The 24,013-nt window shown below is 44.4% G+C and overlaps 1 protein-coding gene across 3 annotated transcripts in view; it reads right to left on the bottom strand.

Moving 5' to 3' along the window:
• cacna1ia (calcium voltage-gated channel subunit alpha1 Ia) overlaps positions 1 to 24,013 on the bottom strand; it is an 86,484-nt gene that overhangs the window by 32,574 nt on the left and 29,897 nt on the right. For 2 of the 3 annotated variants that reach the window (XM_052049353.1, XM_052049354.1), the window contains exons 3-8: positions 15,299 to 15,411; positions 10,758 to 10,891; positions 8,029 to 8,126; positions 5,286 to 5,445; positions 418 to 766; positions 231 to 323 (exon numbers count right to left, since the gene is read on the bottom strand). In XM_052049353.1, the coding sequence (XP_051905313.1) occupies positions 231 to 323; positions 418 to 766; positions 5,286 to 5,445; positions 8,029 to 8,126; positions 10,758 to 10,891; positions 15,299 to 15,411 (947 nt within the window). Of the gene's footprint in view, positions 1 to 230; positions 324 to 417; positions 767 to 5,285; positions 5,446 to 8,028; positions 8,127 to 10,757; positions 10,892 to 15,298; positions 15,423 to 15,670; positions 16,122 to 24,013 lie in introns of those variants that run through there. The other variant, XM_052049355.1, reaches the window with a different exon arrangement.

The following is a 24,013-nucleotide window of genomic DNA, read 5'->3' as shown; positions in this document are numbered from 1 at the left end:
ACAACAAATGACTTTGCCCAATCAGTATCTGACCCTTTAATAACACGGGGGGGAAAAAAAGACCAATTTGAATCAACATACATCAGAATACGGATTTGATGATCACAGTGACACCTGCTAAAATTGACCTATTTACTGATATGTCGTGATCGTTACATTCATCACAATGGTGGCGTCAGCGGGTAAGAAAAGCACAAAAAACAACCAAAAAAACCCAATACGTTACTTACAATGATGAGTAAAATGAAGTAGATGAAGTTGTAGAAGGAGTGGGCATCCATTACGTAATACATTATCTCTACCCAGCCTTCCAGAGTGATCACCTATAAGGAAAAGGAGTAAACATGATCCAGATCATAGAATAACCTTTCAAGCAAGTGGCAAAGTACAGAAAACAAGTTCGGAAGAAAAAAATACCTGAAAAATGACAATCCAGGCATAGACAATGTTGTCGAAGTTGATGGCACCTTTGTGGGGGTTGGTGCTCCCCGTGTGGCAGCGGGTGTAATACTGGTGCCAATTGATGCACAGGCCCGTGGCGTCGCCGGCGCCGCTGCCGTTCACCATCGGCTCAGGATTGAGACCCAGAGCTTGTCTGTGGAGCGCGTCTTCCTTATCCAGGCAGCATGTCTGGCCTCCTTGTCTCCTCGCGGGAACGTCGAAACATGACATGATGCCGTTGTCAGATGCCAGTGAGCAGATGAAAGGGCGCTCATCATCCTCCTCGGGTCGGTAGTACGGGGGTGGCGGGGTCATTCCTGAAGAGCTGAGACAAGAATACAAGGTAAGCATAAATGCTTCTATATTTATTTTAATTTGGGGTATTCAAATCAGTAATTCACTGGTTTCGTCATCTCATATCTTGTGAAATACATCGAAATAAAAGACCAATTTGATAACGGGGATTTGTGTGAGAGGCAGAAAGAGAGAGAAGGAAACAGCCTGACCTCGCAGTGAACTTGCAAACTAGATGAAAAGCTAACGAAGCAAAGCAAAGGCATGCTGACAAGTGTGGAATCCAGGTGGACGATCATGTGTTGGGTCAGTACATGACAAAAGGAGATGGAGTGAAATCATCCTCCATCTCAGCAATATGCCGGACATCAGCATTAAAATAAAAAAATAAAAAAAAAATCAGCTTCGGGTTGACCAGTCATCTTGAGTTTCAGGAGCCTTCCCTGCAACTATGTTGGGGTAGAAAAAAATGCCCTTCTCTCATTTGCTTACACTGGAGCATAAGATTATCACAAACTTCAGTGATCTGAGGATGTAGAAGCAATGCAGAATTAGTAAGAGTTCTGCTTGAAAAGGTAAATTTCACACAGTGTTTTCAATTTTTAATCGATTTTGTATTTCAAAAAATAAATTATAGTCATAAAATCATCATAGCAGCTATGGGTAACATCAGCGCATTTGCAGTGCTAATGCTAGCTTATTCTGAGTAGCGCTGCCATTTTGTTGAAGCTGAACAGCGTTCTGTGACTTTTTAATCACAACTATGCACTCACATGACTATTAAACACACTAAACAAAACATTTTCTGATGTGAAATGTGACTCATTTTTGGATTAACAGCTCGGAGAAAAAAGTGTAATCAGGTCCTTTTGTCTGGTCTGTTGCTTGGCAAAGGAATTAATATCACAATTAGCTTAGCTGTCAGAATGAATCAAGCAGGGCGTGTTTCATTGAATAGGATCCTTTACAGCAATTATTGGGTACAAAAACAAAACCACCCCCCCCCAAAAAAATCATATAATAACTCTGTTTCTGTCAGGAAGACCAAAAATGTTCCAATACAGGTGACGTTCCACTGTACCAGAGGACCTCATTTGACCGGGGTTGTAACAGAGAGATAATCCTGCGTCGCCTTTTCAAGCGGGGGGAGTCTAAAAAGCGACAAGAGATTACCGATGAGAGAAGCTTGGGAATGTGTAATGGAAACTCTTACAACATTTTCTTCCACTGTTCTTCCAGAGCATCCAACCTTTATGTCAGATTTATGGAGCGATGTTCTGCTACCGAAATAGCCACGCAACACAAGAACCCCCCCACCCCACCATACTCATAGCTTAGCAAATAAACTAAATGACAAGCACAAAATTTAGCAGCGGACAACAGATTGTTTAAACATGTAAACTAAGTCATGTGGAAAGTGAATATGAGACTATGCAAACGTGTGCGCCTGAGCATGAAATCAGCGGAAAAGTAGTTTATTCTCATCCATTGACAACCTCTTACTTCTTAAGCAACTAGGCAGCGAGTGTCTTTACTGCTCCTTGCATTATGACTCGAAATAATGAATGTGACTGATTGCCCTGACCACCCCAAGCAGCACACTATTACCCACACTGTGTCTCGTAAGTGCCACTTTAAATGGGCGCACACTAAAATAGCGATCTTTCACGCCACGTCTGCCACCGGTTTATATCCTATAACAAACACGCCGACTTCTAGGAAGGAGGTCATTTCCAACAGTCATGATCACCGACAGCCGAAGGTACGTCAACCTTTTCCTGAGGACGATTCAGAGGACAAAAGATGCGTTCAAGATTTATGGCCACCACACCCTTACGCCGTGCAGCTTTTCTGTTGAGTTTGAAAAATTCAAGCATTTATACTAATGTCAATAAATCATCCACAGATCCTGACTATTTGCAGGTTGGCCCGGTCCTTATCCCTCAGCGTGGCTAAAACGGCAGTGAATGATGCATTCTGAGTTTGGCATGAGCTCCCTGCCATAAGATGTCCCCCCCCCCCCTAAATTTATAGGAGAATGCCAATTCAATAATTGAGGCAGGGAGTATGCTGAAAAAAGTTTTGGTCGATTTCCATCAATTTCATTTCGTCAGGGGGTTACATGAAATGAAATCATCTGTAGCCAGACACATTTTTTAAAGTAGACTCTGTACTTAAAAAACTGCATCCGGATCCTGATGATATTATTTTGTGCACCCACTTGACAAAATTAAATTAGGTAAATTCAACACACCATTTTTCTTTCAGGGTAGTGATATAGCACATTGCATTTTTATTACCTTAAGTTAAACAAATTCCATATCTTGATAAAAATCCCCAACGTTGGGTGATAAAAAAAAATACCTTGGTGCTTATCTACGATTGCGTGCGCATTCAGACACGGCTGTGAAGTAAAGAGAGAGACTGAGGTCTGATTTTTCTCCTTGCTCCTCTCTCTCATTTTGTGTGCACTAGGAAGAGAGGCTCGCCGAAGACAAACCGCGTGCGCGCACACACCAGCGATTCTCGGCGCTATGAATAGGTGCCCATGGGTGTGCACGCCTACACGAGCGGCAACGCATTTGCTGCATTGGCAGCCGGGGGGATGCGCCAATTTCAAGCGCGCCGGTTGCATCACAACTGTAGCGGAACCATTCGTGAACAACAGCCTGTGGCCTTTTCAGTTCTTCCCAATCAATGATGCTCTCGTGACAACAATGCCATGTGTGATATGCTTGCCGGGCAGAAGGGCGCACACACACACCATGCTTTCTGCTCTCCACCCTCAATGCACGTGCTAATGAGACTGGGACTCAAGAGCAAAAGAAAAACGGAGACAAGCCTCTGTCAAAGTACCAGAGCTCAAATGAACACACGCGCGCGTACACAGGCGGGTCTGTATTGTGCAATGTGGCCGTGACAAATGTCTGGCATCACACTGAGAACACACCTGCTGGTGGCGCGTGAGCAGCAGAGAGGGTTCAAGGAGTAGCAGCTGTCAAATTTAGTCAAATGAGAAGGAGGAATCATCATCCAAAGTTGATATGAAGACAGACAGCATCGTACACTCACCCGGGACTTCATTTGGTATACCTACATGATCCACAGGGGTCCAACAAGGGTATTGTCGACATTTTCGATAAGAATGCTTAGTTAAGGTTGGTATGGCTAATAGTAACGTCTCCATCCAGATTTGTTCAGCTCAAAACGAATTAGCGTTATGTCGCTTTATCCGCATATTTTGAGATCCACAATGAGGCATGAAATAATGACTTACTTTCAGTGATCTAAGACAAAAAAAAAAGGTACAATTGTGACTTAAAACAAGACTCGCGATTGAAAAAGAGGGAGCACAGGCTGGAAAGTGCGAGACAAAACCGTGAAGCGACAGAAGGTGTCAGATGGCAAAGTGATTGCGGCACTTGACTGTGACACTCGATTGTTGCCTCTCAGGGAGGCGACATTAGCTCTTTACTTAGCATAATGGCGCTCAAGTGCTAACTCGCGCGCACCTTTCTAATTAAGCACTCAAGCACCCTCTTTCTCCTCCGGGTTTCAATTCCATGGAAAATTACACTTCTCCTACCCTAATAACGTATGTCATAAAACAAAAAAAGTCCTCATTGGTCAGCAAATGCGTACGAACCAAAATAAGTAAACAAATGACGATAGAGCTAACAAAACACAAATAACGAAAAAGCCTCTTGAGCCAAATGAAGCGCGACAAAATTGCACTGGTTGAAGTTACCTCATTAAGTTACTGAAGAGGTTTCACTTCAGTAAATTTCAGCACTTAAATTTAAGAGGAGGAAGCAGACAGGTCCTTGTTCACTGGCAGATACAAATCCGCTTTCCATTTAACGATTACAACTGTCATTACCGCTCGCTGCATCAGCATTACCCCGGACAAGAAACAAAGCACAATTACTATCGTACAGACGAGTTTGAGCACACGTATGAGATCACGCGTTCCACATAATGTGTTTTTTTTCTCTTTGTTGTTACGGCGCTCGCAGCATGAAAAAGAATCAAGGCAACGAATGCCATGAAATCAAACCCTCAGACACACGAGGTGAAAGTCATTGTGAAACAGAACCGGCGGCAGGCATGTTGGCATGTCGTGAATACGTTGGCATGCAGCGGCGCAGTCATCCTATTCTTAGAAGGAGAGAGAGTGCAACGCTTCCAGGTGGCGAGAACCCAAACAAACAATACTAGAATACTTTGAAATGATTGATTTTTGTCCTTTAGGTCAAAATAAAGGACAGTGACGATGACTTGTTCCTGTCCCTCCTCCCTGATGTTAATGTTTGGAAGTGCTTGGAAAGTGTTCAAGCCTTTTCCTGTGCTCAGCCTGACCATGGATTTTAATGGCAAGGTTGGAACTGTCAGTTTATTGTCATTTTGCCATCATTTTTTAAATGCGTATATTACTTTAGCATCGTTGTAAGAGCTATGTTTATAAAAGGCCGGCAAAGTGTGTTCAAAGTGACCAAAATGTTCTGCATTCCTCACTTCAATTTGAAATGGTGCTTTACACAATCACTTACAGGGTGAAGTTCTCCTCCAGATAACAGCGGTTGCGAAGCAGCCCCGCCCACAGCTGCACGCCAATGATTCCAAAGATGAAAAAGACAAAGAAACAGAGCAGGAGAACGTTGCCCAGCATGGGTAGAGTGTCCAGCAGCAGGTTCACCAGGATACGCATACCTGAAAGTAAATTGGAGAAAAAATAAATAAAAATCACTGAAATGCAACACTGGCGAGGGCAAAACAAATTTAAATATATATAAATACATAATGGTAACGAGAAAGCACACAACAGTAAGAATTAGACAAACTTGTTATAGACTCGCCGCATTGCATCTGCATGTTAAAATGATCAAAACGCAGAGGTGGCCTTCGCTGCCGCTGCAAGCACTATCAGAAGCACTGACCTACTTGTGTTCAATGTAATGTTATTCATTTATTACATTATTCTATTTTCTTCTTCAGTCCGGGTGGTTCAGCGGGGGGAAGATAACTGCTTCTCAAGCGGAGGCGCTACACACCAGACAAAAGCTTGCCGTGCGGCCCTGAGAAAATGTTTAAGAACCATTCTGACAAAGTGAAGAGTTCAGAAGCCCGTGCAACAAGACGACGATTTTCGAAAATAGAAGGACGCGACTGTTGCTCGTGACGGGAGGCAGCTTAATTAGACACAAACGTATTCCCTGCCAAAATGATGACCTCATCCCCCCGTGTTACGAGTTGTCGCGCGGTGATGATACGATGAGGTGTGATTAGTGGCATCCGATGACGGCGGGGTTGGACTGACGGGAGAATGAGGTGAAATCCGCTGATGAGATCAAAGCCGGCTTGTACAGGCACCCGGCACGCATGCATGTGTGTTACCTGCGTAACGTTTTACGAATGGCGTGAGGACCCCGTCATCAGTGACGGCAACCCTGACAGTTACGTTAAGTATGAAAGCTAATTTCGGGTTGTCACCCAAAAAAAAAAAAAAAAGATGAATATCCTGCATTTTGTGAGTCATCTAAGTGATTGAAACAAGACTCGGCATGTTTGCAGTCATTAGCTTGGGTGTCACTGCTGTCTTTGATGAATGTGTGTTTGTGTTTTTCAAGGCCGTGCTGTGATTAGTGGGTAACAGCTCAACAGTCGGCCCGTGTGTCACCAGCGCAACGGCGCATTTATTCCGCGGCAGCGATGAGTGACAGGTGAGAAGCTGAGAAATGAGACAGTGCTGGGACCGACTCACAGGTTGACGACATTTCCAGCAGACATCTGTAGCTCCGTTACCGAATACAAGTGTAAAAATAAGCGAGCCGATAGCTCACTTAAAAAAATATATATTTGTAGTGATCGCAACCAATCTGTCGTAGCGAATATATTATCCACCTCAGATGTTGTCACATTTGGGAATACCGTATTAGGACAGTTGTGAAAGAGTGTCGCAAGACAGGAAGGCAGTGGTTACTGATTTCATCAGACATCTTGTAAATGACATTTGGCATGACAATAATGTATTAGCTTGAAAGTATCACACACTGTCTTTGCTAATTTTCTCATCATGCAGAGCACACAGCCTTGCTGGAATACGAGTCTGCATGTGCCAATGTGTGTGTGTGTGTGTGTGTGTGTGTGTGTGTGTGCGCTAGTGGCGAGTCTAAATGTGTTTGTTCCCGCGGGGCCTTGTCATTAGACCGGAGTTCCATTAGTCCTAATTGGGTGAGGAGAGGGTGATATTGAGAGACGGTGAACAAGAATGAGGCATGGCCTGAAGGAGCACCGGGAAGCGACACAAGAAAAAGAAAGAAATCGAGGAAAGGGAAAACATAACAAGAAAATATTTTGAAGGAACACATTGACAATAAGTGTCAAGAAACGTTACTAGCATTTTCTGTTCTTTCAAGTTGTTATTTCCATCTGCGGTGACCATCTCAGGTTGCGGCACCCCCTTGACCCATTTGCACCTGTACTTCCTGTTCGCTCAAACCTCAATGATTCACTAAAGAAACCCAACGCACTCTGTCTCATACATGCGGTCGAGAGTGCACTGCAAGGGGGGGGGGGACTGCTATCGGACAATTTGTCAGGGTGTTACAAATTGAGGTGCGTAAGGGGTGAGAGATGGCGCACATGCACTCTGGTCGTCTGCGGGCAAAGCGGCGATCCAACAAAATGAGCAACAAATAGTATGAAGCCCTCCCGCATCCACACCTGAAATAGGGTCACGGATAGAGGACGGAATCGGGTTAGCGCAAAGTAATGACACGCGGTGGGGTCACTTGTAACAAACAGCAAGCGCATACAGTGCGACGAAACGTCATCTATGCATCGTTCGGGATTCTAAGCAAAATTAGGAGGGGGTTAGAATGGATAACTCAACTAACTTTCACCTCGTATTAACAGAATTAAAATTTAAAAGGTGACCTTTTCTGGACTTCTGTTAAAAGTACAAGTTTGATCGTAACCTCCGCCTCGCGTTTCACCAAATTGCAATAAGGTATCATCATCATCAGGTCTGTCTGTCACAAAGTTTTCGATTAAAGTAGAGCACTTGTTGCATGATCAATGAAAGAGCATTAAGTGACTTGATGAACCTGCGACTCAGGGTCTCGCTATCATTTTTGTGATGAAGGATAGCATGAATGTTTAATGATCCCCATGGAGGACAGGTGGCATGGCGGCACAGATATAATGCATATAATCCATCTTTTATGAAGATACACGTGCCAAGACACACACAGGGTTACAAGTCCAAAAAAAAAAAGAAAAAAATGCCCTCACTTGGCACTCTGTTGATGGCTTTCAGGGGACGAAGGACTCGCACCGTCCTAATGGCTGACAGGTTGATGTTCTGCAGGTCCAGAGAGTATTCCACCATGCTGTAGAATGAGAGAGAATGAAGAACACTTTAATCTTCCTGTTGTCAAAATATGCCAAAACAGACACGCGGGCGGGCAGGCCCAGGTGGGCCGAAGATCCCTGGTTGGTGTTTTAGCATCAGTGGTCATTCTTTTGATCTAATCTCACCTTTCCCTGCAGTGTTGAAGCAGTTTCAGAGGCAAGGGGAAGGGAATTACATGAAAGAGAGGTGAGGAGGAGAATGAGAGCAGGAGTGGAGGGAAAAAAAAAAAGAAGACTTCATATTCCAAGTGTTGCCTGCAGGATGCTGGGGCTCACTTAAAGGCTGGCATCTGTTACCAAGTTTCCTCGGAATGGCGTAGCTGTTTGTGCCCCCAAAGCAAAACCGCTTTACACAGGAGAATGCTGGATGTTTATATTTTTTAATGTGTGTGTGTTTTTAATGGACACATTTTTTTTTGCCAAGGAAATAAAAGACTCTTAGAACCCAATAGCTGATTTCAGGATGATGTTTGACCTTATTACCCCCCACGAGAACTAAATTTCAACCAATGTGAAAGATAAATATTGTACGTGTGGAATCTAAGTTAAGCAGCAAATTCCAACCGTTTTTGCTCATCTCACTGGGCGGCCTTTTTTTGACTCTCTGTCGACTGAAAAATGACTTCAGAGTTTGTTCAGGGCTCCATCAATGACCGATCATGGTTTATTTAGCTTAACAGGTGAGCCGTGCTCGGTCGTGAACTGAGCCCTGAGCAACTGTGATGTCATTTTCAGCTGACAGAAAGTAGCAAAACGGCTGCTCGCTGAGACGGACAAAAATGCGAGGCGGACGCATTTTGCTGCTAAACTCATATTCCACAAATGTGAAATGAATCAGATATTGTCAGGAAACTCCCCCTTTGTGTGTGTGTGGGATGAATAAAAGATATCTTATCTTATCTTATCTTTAAGGCTCCACAGAGTCTACTGTATAATTTTTAAATGCACCAAAAACACTGACATGATTGTAGGGAAGAAAGTGGATTGTCACAATACAAAAGCAGGCGACACGAAAGGAGAGAGTGTGAACATTTTGAGGTGCTGCGTTCACTGACTGCATCTGGCCGAAGGCGGAAGCATCATTTATATTTATTTTTATTTTTTTCCTCAAAACACTATTCACTGGCAATCCAGAACTTGCAGCAAAACTACTGACTGCGGCTCGGCCACTCATCACAACTGGGAGGTGAACCAGTGCGACACGCCACTTGGGTTCAGCCATGTAAGTCCAAGCGTGGCGGGGCCTTAAGCGCGTTTGTCCACAACATTGCTCTGCCCAATGGGGGGGGAGCAACGTTGTTGAGGCAGCATGACACCACTCCGCCACTATTTTAGGAACACACGGCAACCTGTCTGATTTTCACGACAGCATTGACTCATCAACTTGACAGCGGCTCACACTTGAGTCGGAGCAGTCGCAACAAAGGTTTGAACTGTTGTAGCCCGCAGCTGACAGGCAACAGCTCAAGCTACTAATTGCATCCGCCAGCAAGCGAGGGGACCACGAAACATTTGAGCTGCCGCTGCTGCTCCACCGGGCGCGGTTCTCAACTGATTTTCTTCAAACTTTCAGGGAATGTTTCAAGGCATTACGATTTAGGAGGCGGTAGTTAAGTCGATTCGTACACCGACAAAACAATTCGGAGTCGCCAGATTAATGATCCCATTATATCCGCGCTACAATTGGATAAATTAAATATTGTAGCTGTGCCTCAGAGTGTAGCACTCTACTGTCCTTGCGTGTGTCCAAAGTGTGTGTGTGCTCCATGCTGTCCACGTCAATCAGCGTTTAAGAAAGTAATTAGTGGCTTGCCTCAAACCTCCTGCGGAAAGTACTGCATGCTTTTATTACACGTTGTGTGTGTGTGTGTATATGTTCACAACGGTATGGAAAAGGCGTCAGGAGAAACCGACAGTGGGGAAGACCCCGGGAGAAGACGCAGCTTTGACAGCGAGGAAGAAGCCTTAAGAAGCAAAATGCTCAACGCTGCAGGGACTTAACTGTCAAATTAGCAACGTGCTCGCTTCGCCGTTTGCATTATAGTTGATCTTCCTTTGTGAACAAAGCACTTTTCCGCCCCATCATTTCCATTAAACGTACTTGGACTTGAGAGTTTTACAGGAAATAGACTAAGATGTAAACATTTCTGGTTAAAATTACATTCCGTTAAAAATTCCAATAATGTCGTTTAAATGCTCAAATGAGGCGGCCCGGTAGTCCAGTGGTTAGCACGTCGGCTTCACAGTGCAGAGGTACCGGGTTTGATTCCAGTTCCGGCCTTCCTGTGTGGAGTTTGCATGTTCTCCCCGGGCCTGCGTGGGTTTTCTCCGGGTGCTCCGGTTTCCTCCCACATTCCAAAAATATGCATGGCAGGCTGATTGAACACTCTAAATTGTCCCTAGGTGTGAGTGCGAATGGTTGTTCGTTTCTGCGTGCCCTGCGATTGGCTGGCAACCGATTCAGGGTGTCCCCCGCCTACTGCCCGAAGACAGCTGGGATAGGCTCCAGCACCCCCCGCAACCCTAGTGAGGATCAAGCGGCTCGGAAGATGAATGAATGAATGAATGCTCAAATGTCTTAAGAGGGGAACATGCATGGTGCAGCTTACCCTGCCATGACAATGAAGAAGTCCAGCCTGTTCCAAGTATCTCCCAGGTAACAGTGACGACCAAAGATCCCAAGGGCCACCATCTTCACCACCATCTCCAGTGCAAAAAAGATGTAGATGAAGGCATCAAAGGCCTGTGAGAAAAAAAAAAAGAGTTGTGTCGTGAAGTGTATACGCAACAATTCTTTTCCTTATTTCTTTGCGGCACATTTTCTAGGTCAGGAGAGGGAATGCGTTTTGATTCCGCACTGAGCTTTTTTTTTTTTTTTCCACAAGTCAAAGGTCTCACAACAATCCCTGACCAATTTTCGACTTGAATAGGGCAATTTTACCACTTTTTAAGACAAGTTCACACCGCACATCACAGGGGATTTTTTTTTTTTTGTGGGTTCGTTATTTCCATCCGACTGTCTTTAAAATACCGCCGCTTGCCAACTGCTCAACGTCAGAGCACAAAATGACAAGATGTGATTGAAACGTGTATTTACAGTCTCATATCCCAAAAAAACGGCACGGCTTAAAAGGGGCAATTTTGTAGACGACAACTGCGCGAAAGCCCAAACTTTCAAAACGTGAACCTCGAAAAGGGGGGAAAAAAGGCCAAAGTCTTTGTGAAAAACGAGGAAGTAAGGAATAGGGTGTGAGAATTCATTCCCACGTTTCATTGTTATACTGTACATCACAAAGTAAGCCTGCTATTGTTATTTTTTTGGAGGGGATAAAAAATATATATATATTTTTGTGGGGCTTCAGGCTGTACGACTATTTCCAGCCTTACTAATACCCTGAGTCATTCAAGGGAATTTCTTTATTTGAGTCAGTCATAGCCGGCAGGCTGGCGGATATGCCGAGTGTTTGGCTTTTTTGATGATGACAGAGGGGGGGGGGGGGTGAGGGGGGCTTCTTTATTCAATTCCCAGGCTGTGTGGCATCCACACACTCAGATCCAGTCTCTAATGAATATCTTATCCGTTTTTGATTGGTAGCGATATATCCTTGAGAAGTTTTCGGACGGTGATACCGCGACCGAAAATGTAAAAAATGCCCTCGCTCACCGACGAGATCTTTGCGTGAAGTAACATGGCGGCGTAGACTTTTTGTATTGCGAAAACCGCCGGCATTGTGACAAAAAGGCTTCATTACAACTGTACTCAACATTGTTTTTTCCCTTGCAAACGTATCATTTTGACGTTCGGTAAAATAAATTGGAATGTAAGTGCCTCGCCAGGTTCACATCCTACGCCGGCGGTAAAGTTTGCTTGAGTAAGCACAATCCCCGGGTGACATTAGCACTCAGCCGTTGCCAGTTATAGCGTTTTTTATCCCCCCCCCAATAGCGGGCTGCTTCTATCATCATTTAGCCCCTCAAAATTAGGGAATATATGGGACAACCGGAGTGAACGTAGCTTGGAGCAGCGGCGGATGCCCCAAGAATTGAGTTTGTGGGCTCAACAAATACACACGCTGCAATGGGGAGGGGGAAAAAAAAAGATTTTCCACCAATACTTTCCAATTATTACCGTTGGGAGGTTTCAGGCAGCAGATAAATGACAAACCAAAGCGTCAAGCGTAGCCCGCGGCGGGGCGCACAACACAGATGAGAGCAAGGTGGACGCATCCAGTAATTATATCCTTCACGTGTGGAGAGAACTTCCCTCAGTCCTCGGAAACGTTTTCAAGACGAGCGCGCGCGGCCTTAAGCCACGAGAGAAGGGAAATGATGAGGAATTGGAGTGCGTTTAGTTTTGCTGTTGTAGCACAGTTTGCTCTTTTATTCAAGTCCCGATTCCAAGATTGACTCTTTTCCTCATCGTATAAAATAAAGTCTGATTATTTGATCTTGTTCACCCAGTTGAATATATTGAATAGCTCCTCATGTGTACTCACGGCACCGCATTTTTAGATCTTATTTAATTCTCTAATTGTGTATAAGTCGAAACATGACTTTTACGCGTCTCGGGTGTTTGAAGCCTCATTACTTTCATTGGTATTAGTATTGATCCGAGATCTTACTACATCTCTCAAAACCCGATGTACTCGGCAAATTGCCAATTTCAAGTCGCCGGCTCACTTTTTTTAATCAAATACCATTTCAAGTTTCATCAGACAGTAGCCGTTGTTGGTGCCCGGTCCGGTGGCAGCAGCAAAAACTATCAGAGGGTCATAAAGCTACAAAACGAGCCAGGAGGCTGACAATCTAGCAACAAGGTGTCCTTCCTTTTCATCAGACACCTGTAAAAGTTTGTTGACGGTTTTAGAACGGGGGCAGTCGTAGAAGGCGCAAAAGACCCGTACCGGTTGGTTTTCAAAATATATTTCAGGGTAATCGACTTCAACGCGTCATACTTATAAGCCCAATTCGTTTCGACGGTTATAGGATACGATAGTCCGCCCCTGGGAACAATATTTTATATATATATACAGTATATGTGTATGTATAAATTCTCTTTTTAATGGTCAAACAAGCTTTTGCTGATTTGGTAATGTTTTATTCAGCTTATTTACAATACCGACAAAATAGGGACAAAATAGGAGAAACATCCGTGTGATCCGCTGCAATTCTACAACTGCAGTAAAAAAATTAAAATAAAAAAAAATTGTGTTGAATTAATTATTTTCTCATAAAGGCAGAAGTTTGATCAAGCTATTGTATCGGGCCGCACAGAATTGCTTAATAAAAAATAGTTTTATGAGTGGCTATTTGGTGGTGGTGCGCAAATAGTGCGCTCACGATAATTGGACATGAAATGGCGCTAACAAGTCAGACATCAGCAGAGGTTCCAGATTTTGAATGGGGGAGAGGAAAAGATGAGTCTCATCAGCTGTTTAAATGATGTTTTGATAAATAATGCAGCCTGCCACCCCTCACGTGTAATCCCACATTAGCTGCGCCTCACGTTGCGCTCGGCTCCAAGCGAAAGAGGCGGTGAATTCACCGTCGCGATTTGTCACCACCACCAGCTTTTTTTTTTTTTTCCAGTCGGCCCTATCAGGTTTAATCATCAACACGATTTGTAAAGAGAGCGAGGGTGTCGTGTGTCAAGGGCCCTTTCATGATGTGAAAGGGGAGCTCGATGTGGAAGCTCCCTCATATGCTGCTATTTGGGAACAGGAAGGAGATGATGCAGAAAGTAGGTCACTGAGATTTTGATGTAGAAACACAAAGATGTATGGCATATCCATTGCATGCGGCAAATGAGCGACACTTGAGATGAGCCAAAGGAGTCATTTCACACTCAGATACAAATAAGAGCAGAAAGGGAGGGACTACGTTTTTTTTAAAATTGCTAACTGACGTTAAGATGCCGTATGCTGTTTCAGCAATGTCATGAAGATCACCGCGGACGGGTCAGGTGATTTGTAAAAAGTAGCGCGTAGTTCTCCACCAAAGCTGAGCTGTTAATAAAAGTGAAAATTCATTGAGTGTGGTATTTGTTTTTATTTGTCCATCTGTTTTGTTAGACGACAAGCTACTTCCTGGTTTATGGAGGATGACGACCAGATGTAAAAATACGTCCCGTATCGGCGTCCTTATCCTCATTGAAATATAATTGCTTTTTCCTTGTCTCATGCACACTCCCTCAAGACTTTATCGCAGTTATTGTGTATATTAAACGTTTAATGGCTATCATGTGAATGTATTATGGGTACAGTTTTACAAGGGGGAGCAAATTCACATTAACGTTCAGAAAAATTACATTTTCTTTTTTTTTTTATTGGGCATGCATCGGTACTGATGCACAGGAATGCAAGTTATGCAAATTATATATCCGCACTCTTATTTTTAAAAAAAAGTTTCCCTCAACTCATGATTTTTTACTTTACGCCTTTACTTTGAAAGTCGAGACCATGTTTGACCAAAGCAACTGTCAAGGGCCGCACTTATTCGGAACTATAAGAGCATTATCAGCAAAATCTCTGCCATTGCTTTTAAAAGAGGCACCTGGACTACCTCAGGAAACAATCGGCCAGATAAAGGCAAAGGAGTTGTTGTGTGGGATGTTGGAATACACAGAGGAAGACGCATCACCGGCGCAGAAATGGATCTGTGAATGATGCTAAATTCATATACTCCAGAACGCAACATGGAAGAAAACATTCAGGGCCAACTGCATTCGTGTTTGTACTTTTAACAGAGCCGAGCAGACAGAATGTAATGTTGTGAAACAGATTTTGAGGGGGGGTGGGAGGGGGGGATACAGTTTCTCTGCATATGACCAATGTCTTGAATCCAGTTAAACCTATCGTATGTACAATATGGATCAGATCCGGATCCAATCTTTCAAATGGCAGTTTTGGAGTTTTGCCTGGCCATCAATTGAAGATTGATGTTGATGTGAGAAAATCCACTCACCAAAATAAAGGCCCAAAATAACATCCTCATTGACAGCTGCTAACAAATTGCCTTCCATGAAGTCCATCCCTCCGTCCCAGTTTCATTTTGTGATCATTTGATTGTAACACCCCCCCCCCCCCCCCCCCCCCCCCCCCCGCCCCCCGCGTTGTAACCCAAAGCCGGGGAATTAGACGGCCAACCTTACCTGAAGGATCTGGCAGCGGTCCGAAGTGCAGTCGATGTTCTCGCAGGGTTGGTACATTCCGAGTGTCACACAGTTGAGCAAGATGACCATGATGCTAATCCTCTCGAACCATGTACTCACAAGGCTGGGGGGTTAAGGATGGAACGGCTTGTACACTGGGATACAGCACTCTATCAATTCATAAACAACGATGACATTTTTTTTTAATTGTGAAAAAAGATTGCATACACGACACAACAAATTGATCCCAGTAAGCTAGCGGAGGTCTGCTCAGGTCATGTTTCCGGGAAACTTGAGCAGCGCGACACCAGGACTCTTTTGCTTGGTGATTTCGCAAGCCCTTGTCCTAAATCATTTTGTGAGATCGCTCACCTGCTAGCGTAACGTTGTCTTCATCTCCTCGTCACCTCTGCTTTACGTCGAGCTTCCCGTCCTGCCACGACCAATTTGGATACCTGCCGTTCTACGTCAATCCAGATTCTTATCAGAGACTCGTCTTTTTCGTCCTATTTTTTCTTCCGTTTTGGGGCCTTCCGAGTGGAGCGAAACGCAGCGTTTTCCCTTTTGACCAAATCTTCCCACTTTGTATTGTGATTTCTTTTTGTCGCCCCGCTGCGCATTCAGGTAACCAAAGAGCTTCAATTTTATGCCGGCAGCCCTGGGGGGGAAGCTATTCTAATCATCACAATAATAAAATGGAGGGCAATGGTGCGTGAACCAATTTAGGAGCTGGGTGTGTTTCATTCCTTTTTTTTTTCACCCCACTGAAAAGGGCTTCCACAGGTTGCGGCAAAATAAGCGGTTTAAAGTGCAATCTCAATAAAGACTCGCACCTAATTGTAACACAGTAGAGATATACAAATGTATATAGCCTGCCAAAAACTTTGAGAAAATTTGCCAGTTTTATATAGCGACGGCATGTGTGTATTTCAGAAATACAACCAGCAGTTTTGTTTTCAATCATTCTGTCTCGTTTCTTTTTTAAAGCGGGGGAGATTTGAAGTTGCACAAAATGAGTTATTGCACTTCATTTGTTATGCAAGAGAGCCTTTTGAACAGGGGGGTAAACAATACATATACAGATATGTACTGTAGATATTTATTAAATTTTTGTAGGAATGGAACTTGAGGTTTCTAGCCAGGTCCCAATATGAAAATGAAAAGCTCTGTCCAATTCGGACCAAGGTGCCACGTTCAATGGCATGCATTTCGGGTCAATCTTGGAGCATACCCCCCCCCCCTTCACTTCTCCGCTTCATAGAATGACCCACACTTAATGGTGACCAAAGACTCTTTGGGTCGCACCGTTCTCATCTCAACACTTTGCAACATCCCTGTGGGTCAAAGGAACACACGCGCACGCAGCGGTGCAAGCAGAATGACAAGTGAACCATCATCCTCTTGGCCATGGAGCAATTTAATATTCTTCACCCGTCACCCGTGCTTGTCTCAGCAAAACCACTCATTAACTTTCGGCGAAAATGGATTATTAGAAGTATTTGGGCCTCCGCATTGAATTATCGCTTAGTATTGACACAATGTTAGCCACAGGTTCAATATTGGTGGTGCAAGACTAATTTCAAACTACTAGCACGATCATGAACGTTCTTAAATTAATACACCCCCGAAAATGTCAATAAATACGGCGTATTACTAAGTCAGGAGCGACGGCTGCTGCGCAGACACCAAGAAAGAGACAGCTAGAGGCGGTTGAAACAATTCTGCTAGGAAGATCTTTGTTTACGAAATTCAAATGCACTCGGGTGTACTTTCTGCATCTCCGACCGGGCTTGACTTCGCGTTGATACATTTTCCAGCGACATTGTTCAAATCGAGTTGGCAGCTAGAGTGGCAAGGCGTTTTTTGGGAGGTGGCAGCTGTCGCCCTGTGGCTGCGTGCATCAGGCTGCACCAGACATGCAGCCTTTGAAAGTTTGGAAACGACACAGCAGCTTGTATAACAATCACTGGACAGCATATTCACAAGTTTGTTGATTTCGCATTCCGACGGCCGTCCACACAAATTCATTTCCGATGGTTCGAGTTGATTTATATCGAACCAGGATTTCATGTTTGTCAGGACATACACAACGATCACTTTCGAATTGCCTACAATTTTGATCTACATGTTATTGTAGTTGCTTGCAGCGGTGTTAAGCAGCACTGCATCATACCGAAAGATCAATAAATCCCATCACAAAAAAAAATCTCCCATTCCCAGTTAAGAATGCAGTTCCCGGATAAATATTTATCGTAAATCCTCAAAGTTTCTTTGTGTCAACATATGGACCGAAGTCAGGTGTTCAATTATTTGGTCCTCTTATCGCTTCCTGTTAAATAGGGGAAGGCGAGCAGCGCTGATAAACTTGCTGTATTGGAAAACAACGTTTTTCCACATCAAAGTATCGACCGTATTTTCCGATCTGCGGTATAATGGCCTATTTTAAACTGTTTTCATGTACAGTATAGGGCACACCGCATTATGAGACGCATGGAATTGAAGTTACAATAGTGGCTGCAGTTGCGTTATTCATCCACTAGCTGGAGCTACGCTAAAGGAAATACAATCTAATACAACTTGATTTATATTGAGTTTCCACAACCGCTGGAGCTGCAACAAAGCACGGAACGGAATATTTAAAATACTACGTCCAGTATAGGGCACACCGCATTATGAGACGCATGGAATTGAAGTTACAATAGTGGCTGCTGTTGCGTTATTCATCCACTAGCTGGAGCTATGCTAAAGGGAATACAATTCAATACAACTTTATATATATCGAGCTTCCACAACCGCTGGAGCTGTATCAAAGCACTGAACTGAATATTTCAAATACTACGTCAAGAAATCGGAATATTGATCCATATTGATATATAAGGCGCGCTATCAACTTTTGAGGAAATTGAATACTTTTAGGTGCGCCTTATAGTGCGGAAAATACGGTACTTGAAAACATACTTAGAAGGCCAAATACACAAAGGCGGGTTTCCTTCAGACAATGAGACGAGACCAACTGTGTGCGTCTGTCCACGTGTTTTTTTTTTCATAATGGGCACAAGTCTGGGCAGGCGGTTAAACTATACAGACTGGCAACCGTGAGCAGGTTATCTGGTTAGGAGCCATGATTACATTTCTCAGCCATATCTAGGCATTTGGAATGCCAGTAAATTGTGTGTGTGTGTGTGTGTGTGCGCACATCTGTCCCACTCTCTCTTCCCTCATATCAGCTCAACACAGCAGGTGCCTTGCCCCAGTACATTGCTGCAGCAAGTGAAGCCGAATGTTCTGCAGATAGCATGGGGAAATAAAAGCCGCTACGTATTGTGCCATGTGTGTATCGGGTCTGTGTGTGGGGCAAAACATGAGTCAGTGCAACAGCGAGAGTGTTGCAAAGTCAAAAGAATGCGACGGAGCAACAAAGGTGAGCGTGGCTGAAAAGGAATCCTTAAACAAATGGCTTGTCTGGCATTGAGAATTTTTTTTGGCAAGAAATAAGGAGAGGAGCGGGAAGGCAAAGGCATTCAGAGTGGAGAATTTGACGGCTCACTGGCGAGAGTATACAAGCCATTAGCTTGAATTCGACACGGGGGTCAGAGGATTGCGCACAGAGGAAGGAGAGCGAGAAGATGAAAAGCGAGACGCAACACGAGGGCCACGCCGCTGACATCTGCAGGGACGAGTCATCTTCTAATCTGATATGCGGCCGTCCTCGCCAGCCCTCAAACTCTCGGCAGCCACGCGTCGGTCTCTCCGTTACCTCAATTCAGGCTTACGTCGCTTCGTCAGCAGTGACATAGTCTCTTGGAAACTAGCATACGTTTAGGGGATGAGAGCGTTGATTGTTGGTGAGGAAAACCGAAACAACAGAGGCGAGAAACATTTCCGCTGCTTTAAAGTGAGCGAACGCAAAATTTCGAGCCTGTGATTCGAGATCTCAGCAAAAAAATCCATTTTTAGATCACGCCTCGCACGGGCGTCAACCTCTCCGCCCACGAGAGCAAGCCAATAACTTTAAAAGCATCACAAATGATCACCATTGAGTCAACTTAAACGCTCGTTGAAACTAGCATTCCCCTCCAAACGCGCCTCATTCGTCACTTAGTGGCTTCGGTCAGCATTTGTCGAGCTAATGCCTCAGTCATCCGGGAGGGGCTCAGAGTCGAGCCGCTTCTCCTCCACATCGAGAGGAGCCAGATGAGGTGGCTTGGGCATCTGATTCGGATGCCTCCTGAGCGCCTCCCCGGTGCGGTGTTCCGGTCATGTCCCACCGGGAGGAGACCCCGAGGAAGACCCAGGACACGCTGGAGAGACTATGTCACTCAGCTTGCCTGGGAACGACTCGGGATCCCCCGGGGAGAGCTGGAAGAAGTAGCGATCAAGTCGGTTTTAAAGTGAGACAACCTTGTGCTGCAAAAAATAGGCTTGAAAATGCATCAATGAAAAAGTCATTATCGTCATCTCCCAAAACAAGAGCAAGCACACGGTTGGAATTTGTGAAGTCGAAAGAAAACCCAACCGGACAAGGCAAGTTTCCAGTACTCGAGGCCGTTTGTTCAAAACAGAGGTGTTACATCTTAAATAAATACGTGTTTGATATTGACCTTTGGAACAACAATTCTCCATTATATTTCCCTCAGTTGGTTCACTTGAGAAAATCTTGATAGCCGCGAGCTCAGAAAAAAAAAAACACACACAACCACTTGAGATTCAGTCGTGGTTAAAAGGACATGCTGAACCTTTAAGTAGTTTTCAGCCTGACCTGCGAATTATTTGTTTGCGAGTTGACTTTGCTCGCAGCCCTTTTGGCAAAATCATTCAGAGGGTGAGCAAAATATCTTGAGCGAGTCAACATAGCCCATCTCCCCCACCGTGTTTTGTCCTTATCAGACTACTACAATATTAATCCGTGAGTGCTGCAAGAAGCGAAATGAAGCAAGTGACTCAATAATGCATAGCAGCCTCTTTTCTATCTCAACCTCGAGGTTAAGCTCAGGCTAAATTAGGACACTGAGATTAAGCGCAAACAGGACGGAGTGAAATGACTTTTTCATTTGAGGGGGGGTGGGGGGGGGAGTTTAAGCTCGAATAACTTTTTCCGTCCTCGCCGACGCGTGTGCCCGCCAGACTTGGCAAGTCCATTATGAGCATGTCAACACACTAGCAGCCAATGTACCTGTCTTTAGGAATCAACACCTGACACGAGCCCGCTCCGATAACACGCCTTGATTCAACACACATCTGTCTCCCAAAAATTCATTTGTAACGCGTGCACACACACACACACACAAACAGCAAAATGGAGCCAGTAATTTGTCCCCACGTCCCCTCTGGTCTTCGTTCCTCATGCTTGGTTGAGTCGGCGAGGAGGCCGAGGACGCAGACGAAGCAGAATGACAAGCCGAGTCAAGGCCTTAACGAAAGGCTGTTGGCACGACCCCGCAAAAAAAAAAAAAAAAAACACGGGGCACTTGCTTCTGTTGTCTGGCGACATTTTCTTGAAGAGTCATCCCTTTTTTAAAACATGAAATGCCTTGGAAATTGCTTCCTGCCACAACACAAGCTCCCGTCTACCAATCTGCACCAATCTCATTATGAAACGGAAGAATGCCCCCCCCACGAGGCCAGCTTGCCAAGACCGAAACAAAACAGTGAAAAATAAACAAAGGTCACGCATCGGCGCTTGCCAAACATGATCTCAGACATTCTGCAAGGATATTGGAAATGCCACTTGCCGACTTGGAGCCCGCGTGAAAATTTGAGCCTTGGGCAGCCACGATACAGTTTGTCAAACGGTGACAGAGACTTTGCAACAGTCCCACAAACTGACAGTGTTACTCCCACATCTGCGCAGGTCCCCACATGCACCGGTTGTCATCGGACGATCAAAGGGTGAAATCTCGAAACGGTGGTCACCTATTCTTCGCAAAAGAACGACAAGTCCGCATGCTTTGGTCGTCGTTGTGTTTTTGGGATGTCATAACAGAAGGAGGGTGCACTTGATGGTTAAAAAAAAAAAACTGTCATAACCATAGCAGTGGAATTTTATGTGCTATGGGAAAGTGTCAGACTGCTCAGCACACAATATTACCAGTAGGCAGTACGAGAAGTAATAAAATATCAATTATACGCACCATTAATTTTGCCGAGCAGATGCTAACATAAATAGCATCACTGTACAAACACCTTTTGTTATCCCTCTCCATTATGTAACCATTACAATTGAAACGGCACAAAACATATCTTCTGCATTCGCTCATTTTTTTTTTTTTGGTTTGTTTAAGCAGCAAAGGCTTTCCCTTATCAATCTGTTTTTTTTCTTTCTCTCTCTCTCTCTGGGCCTCCCAGACAGCGCCACACTTCTCTGGCCGATTTTGGATTTAATCCTCCCTTGAGGCAATGTCAAGAGTTTGCGAGCGGACAGCCGAGTCAAAGCATGACGGCGTGGGGTGTTCAGACTCTCAACCGCAAGGCGATTTACGACGAGTTGGTTTGACTCTTGCGGGATGAATGTTTCGGAGACTGAACGAAATAATTCATGGCCGGGTTCAAAAATCAGCCCAAAGTCATTTCGTATCTTGAACTGGGGAAGAGCAGGGGTGGATCGCAATCGAATGAAGAGTCGGTTTCATTCTAGGCTCACTCAGAACGGGACAGTATTGGTCACCGCAGAGGTACTTGACATCCAGAAACTAGTCCTTAAGTGTATATTTGTGCACATTGTACCGCCTCCTTCTTGGCGTCCAATTTCGAGAGTAAATAAAATCGAGAATAAAGACCGCAATGTGATGCCGGCTGGATGAGCTCACTTGGTTAAGTGAAGCATTACCAAGGTCAGTTGTTGCAGCTCAAACGCTTTCACTGATATTAATAGGCCCTGACAGAGACCGTTTCTCTGCGGGATCGCATCTCTGCATGTTGGCAAGCTCAGGTACAGGCAAGCTCAATATGCACGAGCACGCACAAGCACACACCAACCCATGCCCTCAACGCTCAGGAGGAGACAAATGGACACGAGGAAGAAAAAAAAAAACAAGCGTGCAGATTCAAATGGAGAAGAATTGACCGAGCAACGCATTTCGCAGGCTACTTCAAACAAGAAACCATCTTTTTAATCCTCAACCCGACAAAGATCACAGCAACTCGCACAACATTTCTTAAAATAGCTTCCCGAGGTTTTATTTATTGAATAGAAACAAAGGATGTTGCATCCTCAATTCCAGGGCTGCTTGCTGGCTCGCTCGTCTCCAAATAAAAGGCTAAAGTAAAACACGCACAGGCCAAATCATGTAACGAGTGATGAGTCTTGACAGGTTTTCACGACCGGCTCAGGTGTCATTTCTTGAACTGGGATGAGAGCCAACAGGAGACACACACACACACACACACACTTCTAAATCCCTTGCCAGGAAACCAAAATGCATTGTCAAGTTTCGTTCACGAGCGAAACAGCGTAAGGGTTTGACTTTAAGCACAGCAGGTGGTTCGGTGTGCTCAGAGGAATTAATTTTTAATCACGCGACTCGACAAAATAAAAATACAAATCAAGATTGGCAACAAAATCGAATAGGTTCTAATGCTCGATGCCTCTCCACACACTCATCCCAACCATCAAAGGCGAAAATAAAAAGAATTGGCTTTTGCACATACCGGAGGTAAAAATGGCTACCATAACAATACCCACAACTATTACGTGCCCGTAAAGTACGAGGCAAAGGCACAAATTACAGATTTGTGGTGTGTGGAATAATTGATGTGTCTGCTCTGTGGCTCCCATTGGTGAATGAACAGACAATATCGGGATCGTTAAAAAAAAAAAAAAAAAAAACAATTCGAATGTGTTATGATACGATAGCCGAATGGATCTCTCTTATGATCGATATAATCATGTAAAAATGTCAGGCAAATAAGTGCCCTGACAATTTTAAAGAAGTCGCCGGATTCTTACTAGGGCTTTCCGTTTCTTAAGGTGTCCGTATGTCACAATAGTGCTGAGGGCGGGACTTTTATAAAATACGTCCTATTGAAATATAATTATTTACCGAATGTAGGATGTAAGAAAGTAGAAGAAGAAAAAGTATAGGAGCTGCTGTAAAGGCAGCCACTCCCGCGGCGCCATCTTGAAGTCATAATCACAAAATAATACAACACGGCAACAACAACATATGAACAAATGACTACGAAGATTAACTCCAATTAATCCAACAATTAAAAAAAAAAAAAGTCCTGCCACACACGCCGGGTGCAGCACATGGTGACTTGAACTCCCAAGTTTGACACACTTTTTTTTTTTTTTTGTTGCAGTCTCCTCTGCCTGTGTGCACAGAGTGTAAAATGATGACATCGTCATGCTCCCACACATTCAGAATCACCAGACAAGAAGAGTGTGACAGAGTGGAGACGATATCAGCCTCCCTCACACGGAGCGGGCCTGGAAATAAGCAAAGCCGCACTCCATTTCCTAATCGCTATCCCATTTGTGGTCATTAAGCCATTTGATGAAATGTGTCGCTGTATCACTCCGCTATTTCTTTGTCTCCCTTCCACCCCCAACACTCTAAGCCGGGTTTCACTGTGGCCTTCTTTACGTCAGGGGGGCTGTGCTTGCCTGACATGACCCCCCCCCCCCGACCCCCCCCTGCTAGGATTCTCACTTTTAGAAGGAAACTCAAAGGGGTCAGCGACTTTGAGCAACACATGTGGCCGTTAACTTTTAAA

The sequence above is a fragment of the Hippocampus zosterae genome, chromosome 17, assembly GCF_025434085.1.
Source record: "Hippocampus zosterae strain Florida chromosome 17, ASM2543408v3, whole genome shotgun sequence".
Lineage (NCBI taxonomy): Eukaryota > Metazoa > Chordata > Actinopteri > Syngnathiformes > Syngnathidae > Hippocampus > Hippocampus zosterae.
The sequence above is the reverse complement of the archived record's forward strand: the minus strand, read 5'-3'. Positions and strand labels throughout refer to the sequence as shown.